The sequence below is a fragment of the Echinops telfairi genome, unplaced genomic scaffold (assembly GCF_000313985.2).
Source record: "Echinops telfairi isolate 266 unplaced genomic scaffold, ASM31398v2 ScPeMD7_2291;HRSCAF=2852, whole genome shotgun sequence".
Classification (NCBI taxonomy): Eukaryota; Metazoa; Chordata; class Mammalia; order Afrosoricida; family Tenrecidae; genus Echinops; species Echinops telfairi.
The window spans coordinates 16,203,721-16,225,301 of NW_022106189.1; the positions used below are offsets into that span (position 1 = coordinate 16,203,721).

The 21,581-nt window shown below is 35.2% G+C and overlaps 1 protein-coding gene and 1 pseudogene across 8 annotated transcripts in view; both read left to right on the forward strand.

The window, feature by feature from the left end:
* Nucleotides 1–1,048, forward strand: part of LOC105978805 — a 1,386-nt pseudogene extending 338 nt beyond the window's left edge.
* Nucleotides 1–21,581, forward strand: part of CHD9 (chromodomain helicase DNA binding protein 9) — a 179,771-nt gene that overhangs the window by 59,872 nt on the left and 98,318 nt on the right. For 7 of the 8 annotated variants that reach the window (XM_045293606.1, XM_030886607.2, XM_030886606.2 and 4 more), the window contains exons 3-9: nucleotides 7,495–7,606; nucleotides 11,120–11,266; nucleotides 12,378–12,446; nucleotides 12,528–12,583; nucleotides 13,431–13,548; nucleotides 17,976–18,062; nucleotides 18,296–18,433. In XM_045293606.1, coding sequence (XP_045149541.1) covers nucleotides 7,495–7,606; nucleotides 11,120–11,266; nucleotides 12,378–12,446; nucleotides 12,528–12,583; nucleotides 13,431–13,548; nucleotides 17,976–18,062; nucleotides 18,296–18,433 — 727 coding nt within the window. Of the gene's footprint in view, nucleotides 1–7,494; nucleotides 7,607–8,307; nucleotides 8,366–11,119; nucleotides 11,267–12,377; nucleotides 12,447–12,527; nucleotides 12,584–13,430; nucleotides 13,549–17,975; nucleotides 18,063–18,295; nucleotides 18,434–21,581 lie in introns of those variants that run through there. The other variant, XM_045293608.1, reaches the window with a different exon arrangement.

Below are 21,581 nucleotides of genomic sequence, written 5' to 3' on the forward strand. Positions count from 1 at the left end.
GGCAAAGGGCCACTACACAGAGGGAGCAGAACTGGTGGACTCCGTTCTGGACGTAGTCAGAAAAGAGTCTGAGAGCTGTGACTGTCTCCAGGGTTTCCAGTTGACCCACTCTCTGGGGGGCGGAACAGGGTCCGGGATGGGCACGCTGCTCATCAGCAAGATCAGGGAGGAGTACCCCGACCGCATCATGAACACCTTCAGCGTCATGCCCTCCCCGAAGGTGTCAGATACCGTGGTTGAGCCCTATAATGCCACCCTGTCTGTCCACCAGCTGGTGGAGAACACGGATGAAACCTACTGTATTGACAATGAGGCCCTCTATGACATTTGCTTCCGTACCCTTAAACTGACCACCCCCACATATGGAGACCTCAACCACCTGGTGTCAGCCACCATGAGTGGGGTCACCACCTGCCTGCGTTTCCCTGGCCAGCTGAATGCAGACCTCCGCAAACTGGCTGTGAATATGGTGCCCTTCCCTCGGCTGCACTTCTTCATGCCTGGCTTTGCCCCCCTCACCAGCCGTGGCAGCCAACAGTACCGTGCTCTGACCGTGCCCGAGCTCACCCAGCAGATGTTCGACTCTAAGAACATGATGGCCGCCTGTGATCCCCGCCATGGGCGTTACCTGACTGTGGCCGCCATCTTCCGGGGCCGCATGTCCATGAAGGAGGTGGACGAGCAGATGCTCAACGTGCAGAACAAGAACAGCAGCTACTTTGTGGAGTGGATCCCCAACAACGTCAAGACGGCCGTGTGTGACATCCCGCCCCGCGGCCTCAAGATGTCAGCTACCTTCATCGGCAACAGCACGGCCATCCAGGAGCTGTTCAAGCGCATCTCCGAGCAGTTCACGGCCATGTTCCGGCGCAAGGCCTTCCTGCACTGGTACACGGGCGAGGGCATGGACGAGATGGAGTTCACCGAGGCTGAGAGCAACATGAACGACCTGGTGTCTGAGTACCAGCAGTACCAGGATGCCACCGCCGACGAGCAAGGGGAGTTTGAGGAGGAAGAGGGGGAGGAGGAGGCTTGGGTTGAGGCTTGAGAACTGGTGAGTTCAAGTTTTGGGTGGTTTGCCGGGTTGTGTTGTGTTGTGTTGTCTTTTTTTGTATGTTATGGTGCTGAGTTTTGGTTTGTGTGGGTTTGCTGTTGTTGTTGTGTCTTTTGTCTGTTTCCTGTCACTGTTTTTTTCTTTTTGTTTGATCTTTGTCTTCTATTTAACGCTTGTGTTCTTTGTGAATTACTGTGGTGTTGTGTAAACTTCGGTTTATTTTTGTGTCTCTACGTTTGTTTTCTTTTTTTTTGTTTTGGTTTTTTTTTTTTGGTTTCCTTTCTTTTCGTTTTCTTTGGGAGTTTCTTTATACAGTCTTTTTATTTTTTTTTTTATTGGGTAGATTCGTATGTTTTAATGATTTTCGTTTGTGGAAAAGCTTGTTTTGTTGTAATTGTGTCTTTTTTTTGTTTTGTGGGTTAATTTTTTTGTGGTGGGTTTGTTTGTCTGTTTTATTATTTTGTGGTTTCCTTTTTGTAAGTTTACTGACTGTTTTTTTTTTTCTGGCTCTTGATAAATCTTTATATTTCATTTGCTCCAGTTTCTTTTTTTTATACTTTATTTCTTGGGGTCTGTTTGTTGGTTTTAGTTATCTTTTTTTTTTTTGTTTTGTATGTTCTTGTCATTTTCTTTTAGCCTCCTTCCGGTCTCTTTGAAAGGGTCGTCTGCATGTGTTGAGATAATTGTTTTTTGGGTTCCTGTGTCTTGCTTTGCTTTTTTCTTTTATCGCTGGTTTTCTTGGTATTTGTTTGTTGTTTATTCCAGCGTTGCTCATGGTTACCTGGTGTGTTATAGGCCTTGGGTTTTTTGATTTGTCTGGTTTTTTCATTTTTTCGCGGGTTTTTTTTTTCTTTGTGTTTGTTCCCTTGTTTTTTTCTCTCATTGTTTTTATCTGGTGCTTTTCCATTGTGCTTGCTCTTCTGCTTTTGTTGGTTTTTTTGATATCGAATTGGATTTCCTGTCCTTCATTTGTGTCCTGGCTTTGTATCCTGCAATTGTTTTTTTTCTTTTTTCTTTTTATTTTGACCTTATTTCTTACTTCTTATGCTAGTTTGTTAGTTTCTTTTCGGACTGATGTAACCCCGTGCCTTTGTTTTTTGATGGTTATGCTGTGGGTTTTATGGTCCTAGTGTGGTTTTTGCTGGCTGTTGTGGTTTTGGGCTTGGTGTAATTCTGTTGTCTTTAGTTGCTTTCCGTTGTTTTGATTGCTCTGTGTTTGTTATTGTGATGGTCTTCAGTGTTTTACTCTGTTATACCTTGGGGTTTCTGCCATCAGGTCGGTATTTTTGGTCTTTGAGCTGCTTTGTGGGTTGAAGTTGAGGTTTTTTGCTTCTTCTCTCGTCGTGTTTCCATTTGGAGTGTGCTCTTGTGTCTATTAGGTTTGTCCTGGAATTTGTTTTCTTATTGATTTGTTTCTAGGAGTAGTTTTCTTTTTTGCTCTCTGTGGTTCTTTTGGGATCCCTCGGTTTTTGGTTAGCTGGATTGTTCATGCCATCTATGGTGCATTCTTGCTCTTCTGTCTTAGTTTGCATTCTTTTTGTTCTTTTGTCCTCCTTGGGTGGCTCTGCTGTTATTTTCCCTGTTCTTCCTTCCTTATCTGGCTAGGCCAGCGCCTGTAGTGTGGTTGAGATCCTAGTTGTCGGTGGCAGTCTTCGTGTGGTTTTATTTTCTTCGTCCCAATAATGGTAGTCTTGATTCTGTGCGTGTTGCGGGATGGTACAGGGTGGTGTTGGATGCTACTCTCTTTGTTTGCCGGTTTTATCTCTTTTTTCCTTTCAGGGGTATGTTTTCCAGGCTCTTTGGTGTATTGCGTTTTCTGTTGTTGTACTTTGTGTGATTCTATATATTTTCTCCTTTTTCCTGGTTTTTTCAGTTTGGAGTGTGTGATGGTGGGGGGCTATCGTGGATCTTATTTCCTATGTTTTAGCTTGTAATCTTTTTGTCTTGATGATGGTATTTTGTTTTTTTATATTTTTTGTTTTCTTTATTGCTGGATTGTTTTATTTGCTATGTCATTGTGCATATGATGACTTCTTTCCTTCATATTTCTTTGAGTTTAGTTTTGTTTTTTCTGGTATCTTATTGATGTTTTGTTTTTTTAAGTCAGTGGAGTTGTTCACCTTTTCGTCTTTAGGGTCGTTTTGTAGGTAATTTTTGTATCACTTTTTTCTCTCAGTATTCTGTGTGTTGTCTTTGCCATTTTATGTTGTTTGTTAATTTTTCTTTAATACGTTTTTTTTTTTTTGTGTCGTTTTATTTTTCATTTTATTGCATTTTTTCCTTGTTGGTTAGTTTTTTTTTTACTCAAGTTCGTATTTCCAGGTTTTGTCAGAGTTGGTGTTTTCAGGTGAGTTTTGCTTTATGCTTGCCCTGTAAGTCAGTGTAGAAGTCTGTTTGTTGATTTCTTTTGGTTTGGTTTTTTTTGTGCTTCGAGATTCTTTTCTTTTTCTTGAGGAGTTTTTGGTGGTTTTGTCCTTTAGTTTTTCTTTTGGGGGACTTAATTGTAGTCTACTTTACCATCAGAGCTGCCGATATTTTATTTGCATATCAGTAGTCTAGACTCTTTGCTCTTGAGGCAGCTTTGACTCTTGGTTTCTCTTTTTTCCAGTTTTTTGCCACCTTGTGGGTTTCTGTGGCTTTTATTCTTTATTGGTGTTTATTTCCTCCTCTTTGTTCTGCAGATGAGCTGGTAGGTTCAATCTGCTGCTTTTTGGTTAGTCGTTGTCTTTGTAACCTCCTGCTCGAGCTCTTTTTTTTGTTACTAGGTCTCATTTTATTTTACACAGTTTGTTTTGTTTTTTGATGACTGTACGTATCTTTTTCTAGCTATTTGCTTTCTACTATGTGTGAGCCTTGGTTTGTTTTTTCTAATGTGTTCTATATGTGGACAAGAGTAGTACTTGACTTTTTAGTATTTCACATCCTGTGTATTTTACCATGTGCTTTTGGGTTTGAGATGAGTGTTAAGTTGGTGAGTGCTTCTCTTGTTTTTTCTTTTTGCCCGGTTTTGGTAGGTGTTTTTTCTTTTTTTGTGGTTTAAAGTCTTTTGCTCCTTTGTTTTCGGGTGTCTTCCCTTTTTAAAGGCCGGATTTTGGTTGCTTTTCAGGGTCGTTTGTTTTTGACCGGGGACCTATGATCGGTGTTTCTTGTCATTTTAGTATGTTTTATTTTTTGTCTGGATGTTGGTTTCGCCATGTGTTTCTTTTTATATTCATTTATGGTTTTATTTGTGGGGTTTTTGTCATTGAATTTCCGGAAGTTTTTAGCTGATGCAGAGGAGGGTGTGGCACCTAGGGGTTTCGTTTGTTATGTTATCAATTTTTGTTGATCTGCGCGCATCTCTGGCTGCTATTTCCTTGTTTTTCTTTTAGTCTCCAGATTGGTTTGGCTCTGTGGTGCTTTGGGGTCTGAATAACTTTTGTGCACTTTGGATTTGCAGAGCTCTTCCTTTTGCTCGTATTTGTGTTAGGGGTCATTTTTGTGATGATATTGGGGGTGTTGTTGGTGGTTGTAATTGGTGAATTTGTGCTTTGATATTGTTTCATCTCTTAGTTGTTGTTTCTGTGTGTGGCTCATATCTTTAGTGTCCTTTGTTTTGTTTTCATTTTATTGTGGGAGTTGTTATTGTGGTCGTAGTATTTGTAGCTGGCTGTGGTTTTCTTGGTGGTGGTGATGGTGGTTTTGGTCGCTTTGTGATTGGTATTGATGGTTTTTGTGTTTTTGTTTGTTTTGTTGTTCCATGTGTGGTGGTGGTAATATTTCTCATTGGGGTGGTAGTTGTGATGGTGTTATGTTGATGGTGGTTTTTATTTTTGAGGTATTTTTTGTTGTTTTGCTGGTGATTCTGTGTTTGTGGGTGTTGGTGTTGATATTAGTGTTGTTATTGGTTTTGGTGGTTGTGGTTTGTTGGTCTTGTTTATAGTGCTGGTGATGATGGATGTTATTTTGTTGATTATGGTGTTGTTTGGTGTAGTCGTGGTTTTGTTGGTTATGTTTTTTGTGTTGGTTGTTTGTGTTTGTGTGTGGTGGTGTTTAGGGTGGTGCTTGCATTTGTAGTGTTGCTGTTGTGAGTTGTGTTGATGGTGGTGTTGTGTGTTAATGGTTGGTGCTGGTCTTTATTGGGATGGTTATGGGCCTAGTGGTTCTTTGATGTACGTTTGGCAATGCTTTGTTTTTCTTGCTTTGGTCCTGTTTTTTGGATATTTCCGTCCTTTGATCTGCACATGTTTTTTTTGTTTTGTGTGGTTTTTGTTGTGTCGTGTCAGATTCTCTTTTGTTTTGATTTACACCGTTTCTGCTTTGTTTGGCTTGGGCGTCGGGTTCATTGTGTTGATTTGTCTGTCCTGTTTGTTCGTGTTTCTTTTTGGCCTTTGTTTTCGAGCGTAGTCGTTGTTTTTTGGTTTTCTTCTCCTCCTCTTACGTGTTGTTTTTTTTTCGTTCATTTATATTATGTGGTTATGTTTAATCTGGCCCGGACTGTTTTTCTAGATATTTTTTTTCTTCTTGTATTTTTTGAGATCGGCTGCCTATTGCTGTCTTGGCTTGTCTCGTGTTCAGGATCCCTTTTTGTGGTTTTTGTCTTTTTTGGTTTTCCGGTCCTTGTTTTCGTCTTCCTGCTTGTGTTTCAAGATGTTTTTTTGAAAGTCGTGTTCACTTCTTCCTCCATCTTGTACTGTTTTTATTTTCCCTTCTTCGTCTCTCATCTAAATGGTTGTTTATTTGATAACTGGTTTGTCTGCCCTACATTTACTTCCTTCTGGTCATATTTCCCTTGTTCAGTATTTTTACATCTTCTGAAATTTTTATCGTTTTTCCATATATACTGAGAAAATATTTCAGTGCCCATTCAGTAAAATATTTGTGACCAGTGATGACGCCTTGTAAATTCTTAGATTGTGTAGCTTAAAAGCTGGCCTTAAGATAAAATGCTAACTTTTTGTATGCTTTATAATACCTTCAGTGATAGTTATCCTGTCTACCTTCTACTCTCAATTTCTCCCCTCCTAAACTCCTCTTCCTTTCATACTGCTACCTTTCTATATTCTCTGTGGCCAAAGGGGTTATGACTGGGGAGAAGGTATAACTATATAGTATATAATGATAGACCTTTTTGAGTATGGAACATGTATATATCCTGGTTGATTATAAAACATATATAATAAGGAGCACTGGTAACTCTGTGGGTTAGGCATTGGGCTGCTAACCATAAGATCAGCACATCAGTTAAAGCTACCAGCCACTCTGCTGAAGAAAAGTGATACTTTGCTCTGGACAAATTTAGTCTTGGAAACTTTATATAAGGTCGCTAGAGTCATATTTAATTAGATAGCATTGGGGATTTGGGTTATCCCTTCCTGGCATGCACCACCTGTTTCCCTACTGACTAAAATCCTCATCATTCAAGTTACATGTCAAACTTTTTCTGCAAAGCCTCTTTTATTCCACAGTGGAATTAAATACTTCTTCCTTTATGTTTATATTGCATCCTGTGCTCCTGTTTACTTTAGCATTTTAGCCATGATAGTACTCTGACAGTAATGACGGCAGTACTTTCAAGATAGGGACTGGGACTGTTGACCATATAAGCAAATAATAGTTGTATGTATACTTTATGCCATTTCAGCTTATGTAAGGTATGGTACCAAAACCAAACTACCACCATCAATTTGATGCCGACTCATAGCGAGCCTGTAGGACAAGGTAGAACTGCCCCTGTGAGTTTCTGAGACTGTAACTGTTTATGGGAGTAGAAAGCCTCATTTTTCTCCCAAGGTTTGATAGGGACACTCTTACTTTCAGTCAGGGATGGAAACCTGTTTATATGTCTTGCTATGGTATATACAAATATAATTATTAATGACATCTAGATACTGTGGTGAATATAAGAAAATCAGGTTTTAGAATATATGGTACAGCTAAGATAAGTATTAACATAACTGAGTTAATGAAAGAACAACTAATTATTAAATAGTTTTAAGTAAGGAAAAAACTGCTACAGAGTAAACAGAAGTAGAATCTTTTAATGGTGATTTGAGAACAATAAGTGGAATTAGAATTTAAGCTGAGGTAGGTAGCAGGGGGAAAAACCCTTATTCTAAATCTATAGGACAGCAACAACAAAAAAGGATTATTCTTCTTATTAAATAGTTATATCTCCTGACACTTTTCTCATGAATTTTTTTCATACTAAGCCTAACAGATAAAATGACATGACTGTCGTTCTATGCTCAGGAATATATTAACTGTAGTGTTAGTTTCTATTCATTCTGTAAGAAAGAGTTTGTGCTTTTAAATACTATTAGTTTTATGCTGATTATAACTTTGGTTGGACATTCAGTTAATATAAAGTGGAAGAAAGTTATCATGGCCTTTTTCACTTGACCAAAGTATGGAAAAAATGTGAAGAGTTCTAATTGTTTACTCTTTCTCTCTCAAAACAGTAAACTCATTATTACATTGGGTAAGAAACAAAAAAGAAAAAATGAGTCTTCAGATGAAATATCTGATAGCGAGCAGAAGCCACAACATGTATTGAAAGATGAGGACTCTCAAGTGAGTATTCAAAGTTTTTCTGAGAAATGAAGCACTGTTAGAATTATTTAGGTAGTATAAATTGCCTTATGGATAATTATATACTAGTTTAGTCTTTAAAAGTTATTTTATTTTACTGTAGAATTTATAGGACAGCATTATTAAAATATGGTCCTAGTATTATTACCATGTTTACCATGTTACACCTGGGAGGAAACATTATCTTCTTCAAGTCCCTAATTTTAAAATAATGAAACTGAACCCCTGAGAGAGTTTAAGTAACAGACCAAAATCCCAGATGACTTTTAGCATGACCAAGTATCTACTGATCTTATCTTGCACTTGTAGAGTGCTTTGAGTTAACTTAATGATTGAAATACTGATTTTTTTAAATCACATACAAATGACAAGGCAAATGGATTAAATCATTCTTAGAGATAATTACTTTGATATTCTTGTATCAAAGAAAAGTTAACCAGTTATACTTAAAATGTCCTCACCTAAACATAAATAGTCTGCATTTTGCTTTTATTTTTTAATAGGTGGATTTTCAAAAACAATCCTGTGAAGTTAGAAAAAATTAGATAGTGAAGGTCATAATAAATCAGGCCACCCTCTGATCTCTAATAATTAAAGTATGACAGTAGGCCGAAGGGGTGGTGGCATTTGTTGGATTACGGGGCCAGAAAGCCCCTGAATGGCCTTTCTTCTTCCTTATGCAGCTCCTTATCCAATGGGAGAGTAGTGGCTCAAGGCTCCTGGGCTGCTGCAAGAGTTGAGGTAAGGGCAGTGACCAAAGCTCCTAATATTATATGGCCTGGCTTTTTCTTCATATGTTATCTTTAACTTAGGCAAACATAAAGTTAACTTATTCCACATGAGAAAAATTAGTTTAAATTTTACTAGAATAATGCTGGCCATTTTCCACTATGTAAATATCATACAATCAAACAATAGAATAGGTTAACATGTATATTTTTCCATGCTTTTAGTATAGCATTAGGTTGTTTTGTCCTATTTCCTTGCTTTAACACACACCAAAAGAGAGAGAGGGAGAAGGAAAGATATATTTTATAGTAAACAATTGTAAAACCATATTATTGATATACTTAGGTGCTTTGTAATATATATGGTGAAGAGGTCCATGCAACATTCAACAGCAATGGATTTTCCAGATCTGAAGGCTTGAAAAATAATTAAGTTTTAAGGATGTAGATATGGTATTTAATATTGTTATTTTAATCTTATTAAAGAACTTGTGAATAGTATAACTGTATTGAGAGACATAAATTTAATGAAAATCCTCCTGTAGCAGAATACACTGGAATCATTATAAGTGATATGCTTATGAAATATTAGTCATTTAAAAGCACAGTGCTTCTGACCTCTGTGGGCTTATTTTATAAAGCCTTAAAACATAAGAAAAAAGCTAGAAATAAGAAATTAGAATGGAGAGTTTTTCACTATTTTCAGTTGCACTTTGAATACCATTATAAAAGAAATGACCTAAAAAAATACATTGGTCAAAGTATGGACATCAAATCAGATTTTATCTTTTTAAACTAGTAGAGATGCTACACAACAGAAAGGGTAGTTGTTCAGAGTGACACTTATTGGGCATTACTTATTCTGTGGCTATGTACACTGGTGGAATCTAGTTTCGATAGAGAATCAACTATTAGTTTCATGACTCATAGACTTTAATGAGTTAGATGAGGGAGCAGTTTACAATAAGTGACCTTCATTCTAAGTATGTACTTTTATAAATTTGAGAGTCTCATAGGCTACTTGTTTCAGAGTACTAATACGTGCCATAGTGACTGTAATTATAATTTGAAAATGTCTAACAGTGCCTTCTAAAAAGTACTGTATTATTCTCAAACACCATTATTTAGATTTATGTATATTGATCATTCATGTTATTGGTAGAATAACAAATTGGCTATTTAAAAATGTCCTTAAACATTAGATCTGTATGATAGAATTTTAAACATTCTTTGGTCCTAGTGTTAATTTAGAGTTTCATAAGAACACTCCTTCCTTTACCCTGAGGACAATAAATAATCCGTATCTATTCTCAATAAAAGATGTGAGAAAATTGGATTTGTATGAGTCCTTTATTATAATTTTTGTACTGGTACTTTTCTGTCTCCCATATTAACCAAATGTTACCTTGAATTTTGAAAATATAAGTGTTATCATGGCTACAAGAGCTAATTCTATGAGTTTGCATTCTATGTGAGGCATGGATTTGTCTACCACATTGACTGAACTGATCATATTAGTGCCTGCCGTCTCTCACTATCCCACTACTAAGAGAAAGAAGTAGAGGCAGGTTGTTCAAAGCTGCAGGAACCTCACAGATTGCAAATAACAATCTGTTCTAACACTGCTGCACTCAGCCACATTTGTCTTAGCATCAGAGTTCATTTAAAACCTCGTATATATAAATCATTATCATAAAACAATAGATTAGTAGGGTGATTTTGCTGATTCTATTTTGTGAGGGGTGGGGAGAGTATTAAATGCATGTAAGAGAATGGATTTTAAAAAGAAGGGGCTGAATTTACCAAATAAAGAGCTATGTCTCTGATGCTTCCACCCAAGAGATTGGTTGTGGGGGGGGAGGGTGGGGGCAGTAAATGTGAGGTGATTGGGGGTTTAAAGGCAACTTCTGATATTTGGGGGGATGGGTGTTGGTGGCAAAAATAAGTACTTTTTTCTTTTTAATTCTCAAAACATAAAATTTCTGGAAAAATTAAGATATTTAGGGCGGTAAGTAAAACCATGTATATTTGATTTCCTGGCTTAAAATGACTTAGATCATTTTAAAATGCTACTGCATAAAATAGTTTTGAAATCGTTTACTTTCATTTTATGCTGGAATTTTTTTTATTTTTAAAGAAAACTAGTACAATTAGTTTCCTCTTTCAAATCAAATTATTTGGTATTCTTAATACTTATTTTTGTATCTTTTAAAAGACTATATCATTTAATTTTGCTTAGTCTGTTTTAAAATCAGTTTTATAACATATATTATTTAATTCCTCTAGGTTTGTGCTCCAAGTTAATTATTTAACCAATATTCACCTAATATTTAGACAAAAATTGAAAGTGTTTAATAGTTTAAAATATATGCTACCTAAACAGTGAAGTACTTAAATAAAATAGTTGTCTCTTTATTCTTCTTGACAGTCATTTCAAACCAATAGAATATTACTAATAAAATCTATGTCGCTCAAACTGTACAATAGTTCAATAACACAAACTTTTTTTAATCAAAGGAAAGTAATAAAAGTAATCCTAATCTTTTTATTTAAAATTTTAGGAAGTGAAGTTCTAGGACAACTATAAACCTGTTGTGGCAAAGGAGAAATCATAATTTCTGTTTATTAAAAGAAAAAAATGAGAAAATGATAGCTGAATAAAATTTTTGAAGTTTGTTGACAAAATTGTCAATTTGGGGAATAATTGTTTTTAAAATCTTTCCTTCCAAATAAGTAATATAAATCTAATCCTTATGATTCATTACAGAAAAGAAGATCAAATCGACAAATTAAAAGAAAAAAGTATGGAGAAGCAGCAGAAGGGAAACAGTGTGAAGAAGCAGTTAAAAGTTCTATGAAAATAAAAAAGAATTCGGTTTCTTTACCTGGTGAACAGCCCTTACAACTATTTGTGGTAAGATACATTTTAGATGGTGACTATAAAACATTTTAAGCTAATACAAATTCTTTCATTGTCTTTCCTTCTAAAACTTAGACTTCTTATTATGGGAATCCAAACGAGAAACTTAAGGATCCAGCATCTCATTTTCCTTTACTTTGTCTAATTTGTCAACAAATTTTCTTCCTCTTAAATAAACATACCATATATGCCCACCCGAATATCAGCTGAGGCACCTCATTTTACCACAAAAACTACATTTAAAAATGTGCTGAAAAACTCGGTTTATACACAAGTATATACATTATATGAAACTCCTCCCACCTCTATATAGTTTCTGCTTATTTTTTCTAAATTATTAGTGTGATCATATTACAATTCTAAACACTACTAGTTATTTTCTGAAAATAATGCCTGAGCACAGTTTCTGACTTTTCTGGTCTCATCTCTAAAAACGTAATTCTCTAACTTTCTGAAAGTAGTAGCCTGAATGCTACTACTTTTATGCCTATTCATATACAATTTTCTACTTCAAAAATTATTTCAATTCTCCTTAATTTTATTGTAAGCCAACCACTCGTCTGCTGCTTAATGAGGCCTTGGGCAAGGACTCACCCTCTCTAGCCTTGGTTTCCTCGTCTATTTAATACAGATGATGTTAGTACTTACCTTATAGTATTGCTTCAAAGAGTGAATTATGCAGTAACTTGAAAGAGTTAATTTATAAAATGATTACATGTTTGCTATTACATGAAAAACACAGTGTGCTTACATTAGGGGCTTTTAAAAGTTAATTTGAAAAAACTCTTTAATTTTTTTTCTGTGATCATTTTTATTTTATTTTTTTCCAACAGAAAAATTCTTTATCTTTTAATTTCACATTTCCATGAATAATTTGAAGCCCTCTTATTTGATAATAAAAATGATGATGAGGGCAGTAGCAACAATATTGTTATGTTTTTTCATTATTTGTATTCCTGGAATTTAACAGATTGCCTTGCACATGCACTAAATAACTGTTTGATTAGCATATTCATAAATACACACGATAACAACAAAACAAGTTTTCTGAATGTGCTCCATTATGTTTTTGCTTTGTTTGTTTTTCTCTCACATCTTCCCTTAGGAGAATCCCAGTGAAGAAGATGCTGCAATTGTGGACAAAATATTATCTTCGAGAACTGTGAAAAAGGAAGTAAGTAATGGTACATTATCTGTTCCATTTATACTCCGTGGTTTATTTAAAGAGTCATAATTATTGATTTTAATTTTTTAGATATCCTCTGGAGTGATGATTGATATGGAAGAATTTTTTGTAAAATATAAGAATTAGTAAGTATATGAGTTAAAAAATAAGTAACAGCAATATGTTTATTTCAATATAAAGTTCCCCTATTTACTTAAAATTGCTTTTTTTTCTTTTTTCCCCTATTTACTTAAAAATTAGGTCTGTATTATATAAAATGTTAAATCTTATTGTTTGAGCTTAAAAATCATTAAAAGAGTGGGAAAAAATTAAAGATGAAAAAGTATTCAATAACATCATGCCAAAATAGAATGCCTTTTTCTTTCAGAAAATATTAATCACTAACCACATCAAAATGCAGTAATTTTATCATAATATCTGCTTTTACAATTATATGCATTGTTTGTTTTAGTAGTATTGTTAGCTTTTCACATTTTATGTGTTTTGTTAAAAACCTTCTTAACCAAAGGTTATTATATCATATGATGATTTGACGTAAATGTTAAATCTTGAGCATAGTGAATTAATTCATTGGTATTGTTAATTGTGGAAAAATCCATTTTTTAAAATGTTTTCCAACTTTTTAAAATAAATTTCAGTTAAAGAGAATGTTTAAATAAAATTAGATTCAAAACAAGTCCATTTTACTGATCACAACAAAACTCTTGCAGTAAAGAAAGTAACTCACATTGTGCTATTACCCTGATGACTCATGGAAAATGACAGACCTTTATACTGCAGTCCTTAGAGAATGAAATTATACAATGATTATATATCTTTAAATTATATGGGAATCTATTAAGTAAAATGACACTACCTATTTATAAAGTTGAACATAGTATCTTGTACTGGATATTGTAATTAAATTAAGTCTCAAAATCATAGCATGGTTTTCTATATCATTTTAACATACTGTTTTTTATGAAATTTTAGCTCCTACCTTCACTGTGAATGGGCTACAGAAGAGCAGCTTTTGAAAGATAAAAGGATTCAGCAAAAAATCAAACGATTTAAATTGAGACAAGCACAAAGAGCACATTTTTTCTCAGACGTAAGAAAAAACTAATAAATGAGCTATTATATGTTAGATTCTACTAAGTATTATTCATTTAATTCCTAAGCTTCAAAAATTGATCTGTTTGAATACCAGTGTATAAATACTACATGCATGCATACAGTAGTTTTTTCTCTGCAAATTCCATTTGGGCAAAAATACTTTTAAAAGGCAGCAGTGATAATTCAAATTAGTGAATAATGCTTGTATTTTTAAGTTAGCATGCATGCGGACATGTTAATATCACAAAACTTCAGGAAAGCTTTTTCAGCAGAGGAGAAATCAAGTGACAAATAAGTAGGAAATAAGATTTTTCAGCATATAAAGTATTGCGTATTTTCTCTATCAATTGTGTGTATGTGTGTGTGTGAGAGAGAGAGAGAGAGAGAGAGAGAGAGAGAGAGAGAGCGAGAGACTTACAGCTGCATTGGAAAAAAGTAATTAATCTCTCTAGAGGAGCCCCGGTGGCACTGTCAGGGAAATATTGAACTGCTAATCACAATGTCAGAGGTTCAGGCCTACAGCCCTCCACAGGAGAATGCTAAAGCCATCTTTTAGCCTCAGCAACCCTCAAAATAGTAAAAAAAAATTTCGCATATGCTTGAATCAGATTTCCCACTAATAACCATTTACCATTAACGTTTTATTGTTTTTATTCATTCCCTCTCTGTTTTCTCTCTTTCTCTGACAGTCTCTTCCACACACCTATTTTTTTTAAATTTATTTTATTGGGGACTTATACAACTGTTATCACAGTCCATATATACATCAGTTGTGTAAAGCACATTTGTACATTTGTTACCCCCATCATTCTCAAAACATTTGCTCTCCACTTAACCCCCTGGCATCAGCTCCTTAGGTAGAATTGGGATCATGATAGTGGGGGTGAGGGAAAGCATTTAGGAACAAGAGGAAAGTTGTATGTTTGTTTCATTGTTGCTACACTGCACTCTGACTGGCTCGTCTCCTCCTTGCACCATCTAGTTCTTCTGGTCTCCAGTAATGTCTTTTATAGTAAAAGATAATGTGTATATGTGTTTGTATGTGTATTGTTGTCCCGGGTCCAGTCCAGGACCTCATGTTACATTTAGTTATATTTCTTTTAATCTGGAATGCTATTCATGGTTTCTTTTATTTCATGACCTGAGCATTTGTTTATTTTATATGGGGTTGTCCAATACTCCTCATGATTACCTTCAGGTTTTACATTTTTTAAAAGAACATTCTAGAAATGAGGCCATGAATTATATTTGAAAAGATATGGTATATATTTACTCTTTCATTTGTGGTGATAACTTTCATCACTAGTTCAAGGTGGTGACTTCTAGACTTCTTCACCATGAAGTTTTTGTTACTCCCTTGCAACTATCAATTGCAAGAGCTGGCGATGTTAATGATTCTAATGACCTATCAGTTAATGTATCCTCAAAAATATCTGCTTACACACTTTGACACTTAGAAGTTCCTAGAGAGTTGAAGATTTTAGAAGTATTGAACTCATTTTATTTTTCATGAAGATTGCTCTTTCTAACGAGGCACATCAAATAAGAACTATGCAGATTTTCTACAAGCACCATAGTACCACTCCTATGTTAGGCCATGTATTCTGCAACAAAATATGTGAATATGAATTAGGAGCAAGTTAAGATAGTACAGATATTAAAAGAAGAAGCATGGGATACACTATTTAGAAGTTATGGAAAAGAGAAGCAGCAGCAAAAGAAACCGAGGTGCACTGATTAAAGTAAGATTTTCAAGGATGAGAAGGAATTATCAACATAGTAAGATGAGACAGAATGGCAGTCTAGTGATATGAGAGAAGAATGTGTCAAATACCAGGAGACTTAAAACCAGATCATGGTATTTGGAAAACTAGTTTTCAAAAAGAAAGAAAGAAAGAATAAGTTACATTTTCATACTTATAAAGCCTAAATAAGAGATGAGGCTGGAGGCAAAGTTAGAATTCCATTTATTCCTTAAAAAGACAATGTAGACGTGATCACCAAACAAGAGGAGGTATAGGATTTTAAACAAGAAACAATATGATATGATTTATGTAAATCCATTTACATATAATGATAGGGAAATACATCTATGTACATATATTTATTTGTTAAGTAGTAAGACAGCAGATAGACATTGGGCCTCTACTCAGGTATTCCCGCAGTGCAAGAACAATTTGTTCTAATAACCCAGCATTCTGTGATACTCACCTTCCCTGACACTTGCTGAAGACAAAATGGTTACATAGGCCGGTGTGGTGAAGAAAGCTGATGATGCCCGACTATCAAAAGATATAGCATCTGGGGTCTTAAAGGCTTGAAGATAAACAAGCAGCCATCTAACTGAGATGCAACAAAGCCCATATGGAAGAAGCACACCAGCCTGTGTGATCATGAGGTGTTGAAGGGATCAGGTATCAGGCATCAAAAACCCAAAATAAAAAATCATATTGATGTGAATGAAGATGACGGTGTAGTGGAAACCCAAAACCCATCTGTAGACAATTCCTTTTGTAGACAAAAGGGCCACAAGGAAGAGACAGGCCAATCAGGGTGCAGTATAGCACCAATGAAACCCACACCTTCCCTTAGTTCTTTACTGCTCCCCCTGCCCCCCACTATCATGACCCCAATTGCCTTACAAATCCAGCTAGATCAGAGCATTGTACACTGGTACAAATAAGAGCTCACAACACAGGGAATCCAGGACATATAAATCCCTCCAGACCAATAATGAGAGTGTGATACCAGGAGGGTAGGGGAAAGATGGGGGGAGAAAGGGAGAATCTATAACAATGATTGACATATAACCCCTCAGAGGGATGAACAACAGAAAACTGGGTGAAGGGAGACAGCAGACGATGTAAGATATGAAAAAAATAATAATTTATAAATTATCAAGGGATCATGAAGGGACAGGGGGAAATGAGCTGATACCAAGGACTCAAGTGGAAAGAAAATGTTTTGAAAATGATGATGAGATGACAACATATGTTTAAATGTGCTTGACACAATGGATGTATGTATGGATTGTGATAAGAGCTGTCAGAGCCCCCAATAAGATGATTTTTTTTTTTAGTAGAATCTCTAGGAATTGATGACAGATTAGATATGGGAAGGAACAAAGTGGAGGAGTATAAGATTATATTTACATTTCTAAATTGTACAGCTGGGAAGTAGCTCTTAATTATGCTTCTGTTATTATCACATCAGGAAATACAGAAAAAGGTGAAGCTTGAAGAGTTAGTGCCATTAAGTTTGAGGCAGCAAAAGGAGACAGATTTATATTTGTCTAGCTAAACGAGTCTTGAGCACAGAAACTGTCAGTAGATGAGCCTAGGACTAACAAATGAACCTGTGTGTCAGGGGAGCCAACCCCTAACAAATCATCACAGACCCCATAGGCGCAATTGTACAGCTATAATATGTAAATATTACAGTAAAGTCATAGAGAATAAGAGAAGTAGAAGAGAGAATGGAATATAGGAGTCAGACACATCTCATGGTAGCATGCTCACTCACCTCAGCTCCTCTTGGTGGTACAGGGCAGGAGAGAGATTTATTGCTAACCAAGGCTTATTTATCTTTTGGGGACATGCAAGCCCCCTAATTACAGGTAAAGACCTATGTCACAGTAAAGGGTTGTACTATAGGTAATACAGTAATGGGAGGGGATGATCTAGGGGTATACATGCAATAGGAAGGGGAGGGATTAGGGTTATACCTGGGGCAAGATGGGCAGACCCTAGATTCAGGATGGCAGCCTAACTTTGGATGTCACTGAGCAGGTTTGACCTGTTCCCTGGCTCTCCATGGAAAGGATTACTATCCTTATCAGCAGGGTATGAGCCCCACCTACAGTCGACCAGACTGGTGGCTGAATGCCTTTAGGGAGAATATCTCTAAGCATCTGACCTTCCACCATGTTCTGGCAAGACAGCCTCTAATGTTTGGCATATCTTTGGAGAAGACAAAGCTGGGGAAAAGTCTTTTTATATCCCACACCTGTGGAGTCATTGGGGAAGAGGGGAATAGATAGAGTGGTAGGTTTTTAAAGAAAGAAGAACAATGTGAGGAAAGTATAAAAAGAAAAGGTCAGACTAATTTTAAGACATTTTTAAGAAAATAGCTTTATAGTAATTTATTTCTCTGGAATACCTTATTTCTTAGTGTTACTTGGTTTATAACATACACATATAATCTGTACAAGTATCCTAAGTATTCTTTGGAGGCTAAATGAAAAAATTCTATAAATTGGATATTTTTTTCAGTGCTTGTCATTTATTTAATTGGATATTTAACTGAAATCAAACTTAAGTAAATTTTTTTTTCTTTTGGTGGGTAGATACTAATTTGTCTTTATTTCACCATGATCTTTATACTTGTTTCTCAGATATCAATTAAATTACTTTTTAATTTTAGATGGAAGAAGAACCATTTAACCCAGACTATGTTGAAGTAGACAGAGTATTAGAAGTTTCATTTTGTGAAGATAAGGATACTGGTGAGGTAAATATTTCAGGGGGAAAAAAATTTAAGTAAGAAAGATCTGAAACTGTCTAAATAGTAAAATTATAACTATTTTTAAATGGCTGATTATCAAAAAATCTAAATATTTTATTTATTGATATAGTTTAATATATGACTAATCCCCGTTTAAGTATATTTAAACTATATCTAACTAGTCCCTATTTATTCTTCTCTATTTCAAAGTTGTACAATAAAAATAAATATTTTTACAGCCTGTTATTTACTACTTAATAAAGTGGTGTTCATTGCCATATGAAGATAGTACTTGGGAACTAAAAGAAGATGTAGATCTTACAAAAATAGAAGAGTTTGAACAATTGCAAGCTTCAAGCCCTGATACAAGACATTTGGTAAGAATATTTCTTCAATAATTAAATAAAATCTTACCATTTCTTTATTTAACAGGTTTAATGTCAGATTTTAATTTTTAATATAAATGTTGTTAAATTAGGCACTCACTGCCATCAAGGCTGACACATAATGACCCTATAGTACTGTGCAGAACTGCTCTCCCGCCCACCCCTACCCACATGCGTTTCTCATACCGAGACTCTACTGGGAGCATAAAGCCCATTGCTTCGAGCCACTGACCTTGGTTTAAAGCTCAACGTGTAACTAACAGCAGCTTAATTAGTTAGCAGTTTAATATATTAACAGCTTAATTAGTTGGCAGCTCAATGTGTTAGCAGCTTAATTAGTTAGCAGCTCAACCTTAGTTAGCAGATCAATGTGTAACTAACTACTAGGCCACCAGGGTACACTGATTTTTTTTAACAGATTACAAACTATATGTCTATTCCCTCCATGAGAAATTTGCATAGGTTTTTTAATTTTTCTACAAACCTATAGAATTATAGAAGGCTGTGGAAAGTTACTAAGAACCTTGATGGTATAGTGTATTTAAGCAGTGGCCTACTAACTACAAGGTTGGTGGAGAAAGATGAAATGTCAGCTCCCTTAAAGATTTAGTCTCAGGCACTGTCTGAAGCAGTTCTTCACTAGATCACTAGAAGTCTTAATTGATAGACTGCACTGACTTGGGGGTTTTTGTTTTGTTTTGTTTTGGGAGGCATGTTAAATTTTTTCCTTCCATTATTTTCAAAACATTGGTATTGTTGTTTTGTGACTTTATTGGCATTCAACCCAAGGAAGTTGACATCAAGAAGTGTTAATGATTTTTTTCAAATACTTTGGACTATTTTTCTTTTAATATAATGAGATCATAGAAATTTCTGTGATAACACAGGAAGAAATCACTTTCAGATCAATACCAGTGTTAGAAAGGCTGCCAGGATAACTGTGAGATAATTGAATTAAGAGAAGGAAATAAATGAAATGTTCCACAGAAAGTGGCATACTATATTTTTAATAGTTACTGTTTTCTGATCTCTTTACTTTTTCTTCCAGTAATGCCCAAAGACTGTTATCAAGAACACGGTAGCTCACTTCTATTCCTCTTATTTCTAAATGCCTTTCCTTGACCCATGAAACAGACAAAGCAATTAGTTTAGAAATAAATGTGTTGAGGGATGTTATAAAAGAGAATGATTTTATTTGGGGAGTGAGGACTATGTATTAATGTAACCTCACCAGGTAAGCCATTCCTTGAAACAATAGTTCTTAACCAGAAGTGCACATCAGAATAATTTACAGCACTTTTTAAAGTAGAGAGCACTGGAGAGCAAAACAGAACCCTGATGGGTCAGGACAGTGCTGCGGTGTTGGCTGTTCAAATCCACAAAGCATTACACAAAGATGCTACGGGGAATAAATCATTTTGTGCTCATTAAGACTGAGTCACAGAAACCTAAAGAACAGCTCTCCTCTGTCTTGTAGTGTCACTATGAATCAGAAATGACTGGGTGGTAGAGCATTTGTTTAATGAAATTTTACTCTAATGCAAGTTAATAAAATATTAGTAGTGATGGAATTGCTGAGGAAAAAAAACACACTGAATATGACTTGATGTGGAATTTATTTTAACTAGTAGTTTGAGAAATACTGTTTTGGGAGTATAGGTTAATTCTGTTTTTCCACCTATCTGGCAATCTACAAAAAGTTTATGCATTAGTTAACCAGAATAAATTCATGGCATAATTTTTTTTATTAATGAGGAAGAAAGAATAAATTTAAATAAGTAGTTAATAGCACTACATATTAATGAAAAAGTATATATAGATCTATGTATAGTGTGCTTTGTTCCTATCTTTTAAAATAAAACCTTTTTATCCTTTTGTTAATTCCTTATTGCTGTATTTATCTGTCCAGTTCCTGCCCAAGTTAATAATATATACTTCTACAATAAACCAAAAAAGAAATACTTTGACTTATAAATATCAACCACCAATGGGCAGTCAGTTTGTTGAATTGTGGTAACTTATGTGTTGCTGTGATGCTTAAAGTTATGCTACCAATATTTTAAATACCATCAGGGTTTCCCATGACCTAAATTTAGAAAACATCTCAAGAATAGATTTGGCACCTTAAACCCTAATGATGGAAGACCACATGAATTGTGAGTTGACATTAGAAACATCATACATAAAGCAAAACAAAGACAGGAAAGGGGAAAAAAGGCCAACGTGAGATGATGGAAGAGACTCTGAAACTTCCTTTTAAACATAAAACAGTGAAAGTAAATGGAAAAATGTGAACTTGTCTTTTAAACAAATAAGTAAAAGAAATTTACCTTTTAAATAAATAAAACAAGTATTGTAATGAAATATACAAAGACCTGGAGTTGGAAAACCCAAAAAGAAGAAAATGCTCTGCATTTTTCATGATTAAAGAACTGAAGAAAAAACTTAAGCCGTGAGTTACAATATTGTGATTCGAGGGGGGAAATATTGAATGATGTAGGAAGCATCAAAAGAAAATGGAAGAAATACACAGTCACTGTGCCAGAAAAAGTGGATCAGCATTCAACCATTTCAGGAGGTAACATCTGCTCAAGAACCAATGTTATTGAAGAAAGAAGTCTAAGCTGCACTAAAGACACTAAGTAAAAAGAAGGCTCTAAGAATTGACAGAGTTCTACTCGAAGTGTTTCAGCCAACTCACACAGCACAGGAAACACTAGTCAATGACAGAAAATTTTGAAGGCCATCTGACTTAAAGAGATCCCTACTTGTGTCCATTTCTAAGAAAAGTGACCCAACAAAATGTGGTAGTTGTAGAATAATATCATTTAATATTACAATCGAGCAAGTTTTTGCTGAACAATTTTAAAAGTTATAGCCGTATATAGACAGCTTCCTGAAATTCAAGCCAGATTCAGAAGAAGACGTGTTATGAGTGATGTATATCATTGCTGGCTTCATATGATCATGACTGGAAGAGAATACCAGAAAGCTGTTTACTTGTGTTTTATTGACTATATAAAGGCATTTGACTGTGTAGGTCACAACAAACTATGGGTAACATTACAAAGAAGGAATTTCAAGATACCTAATTTTATTCACGAAGAACCTATGCATAGATCAAGTAGCAGTTATTGGA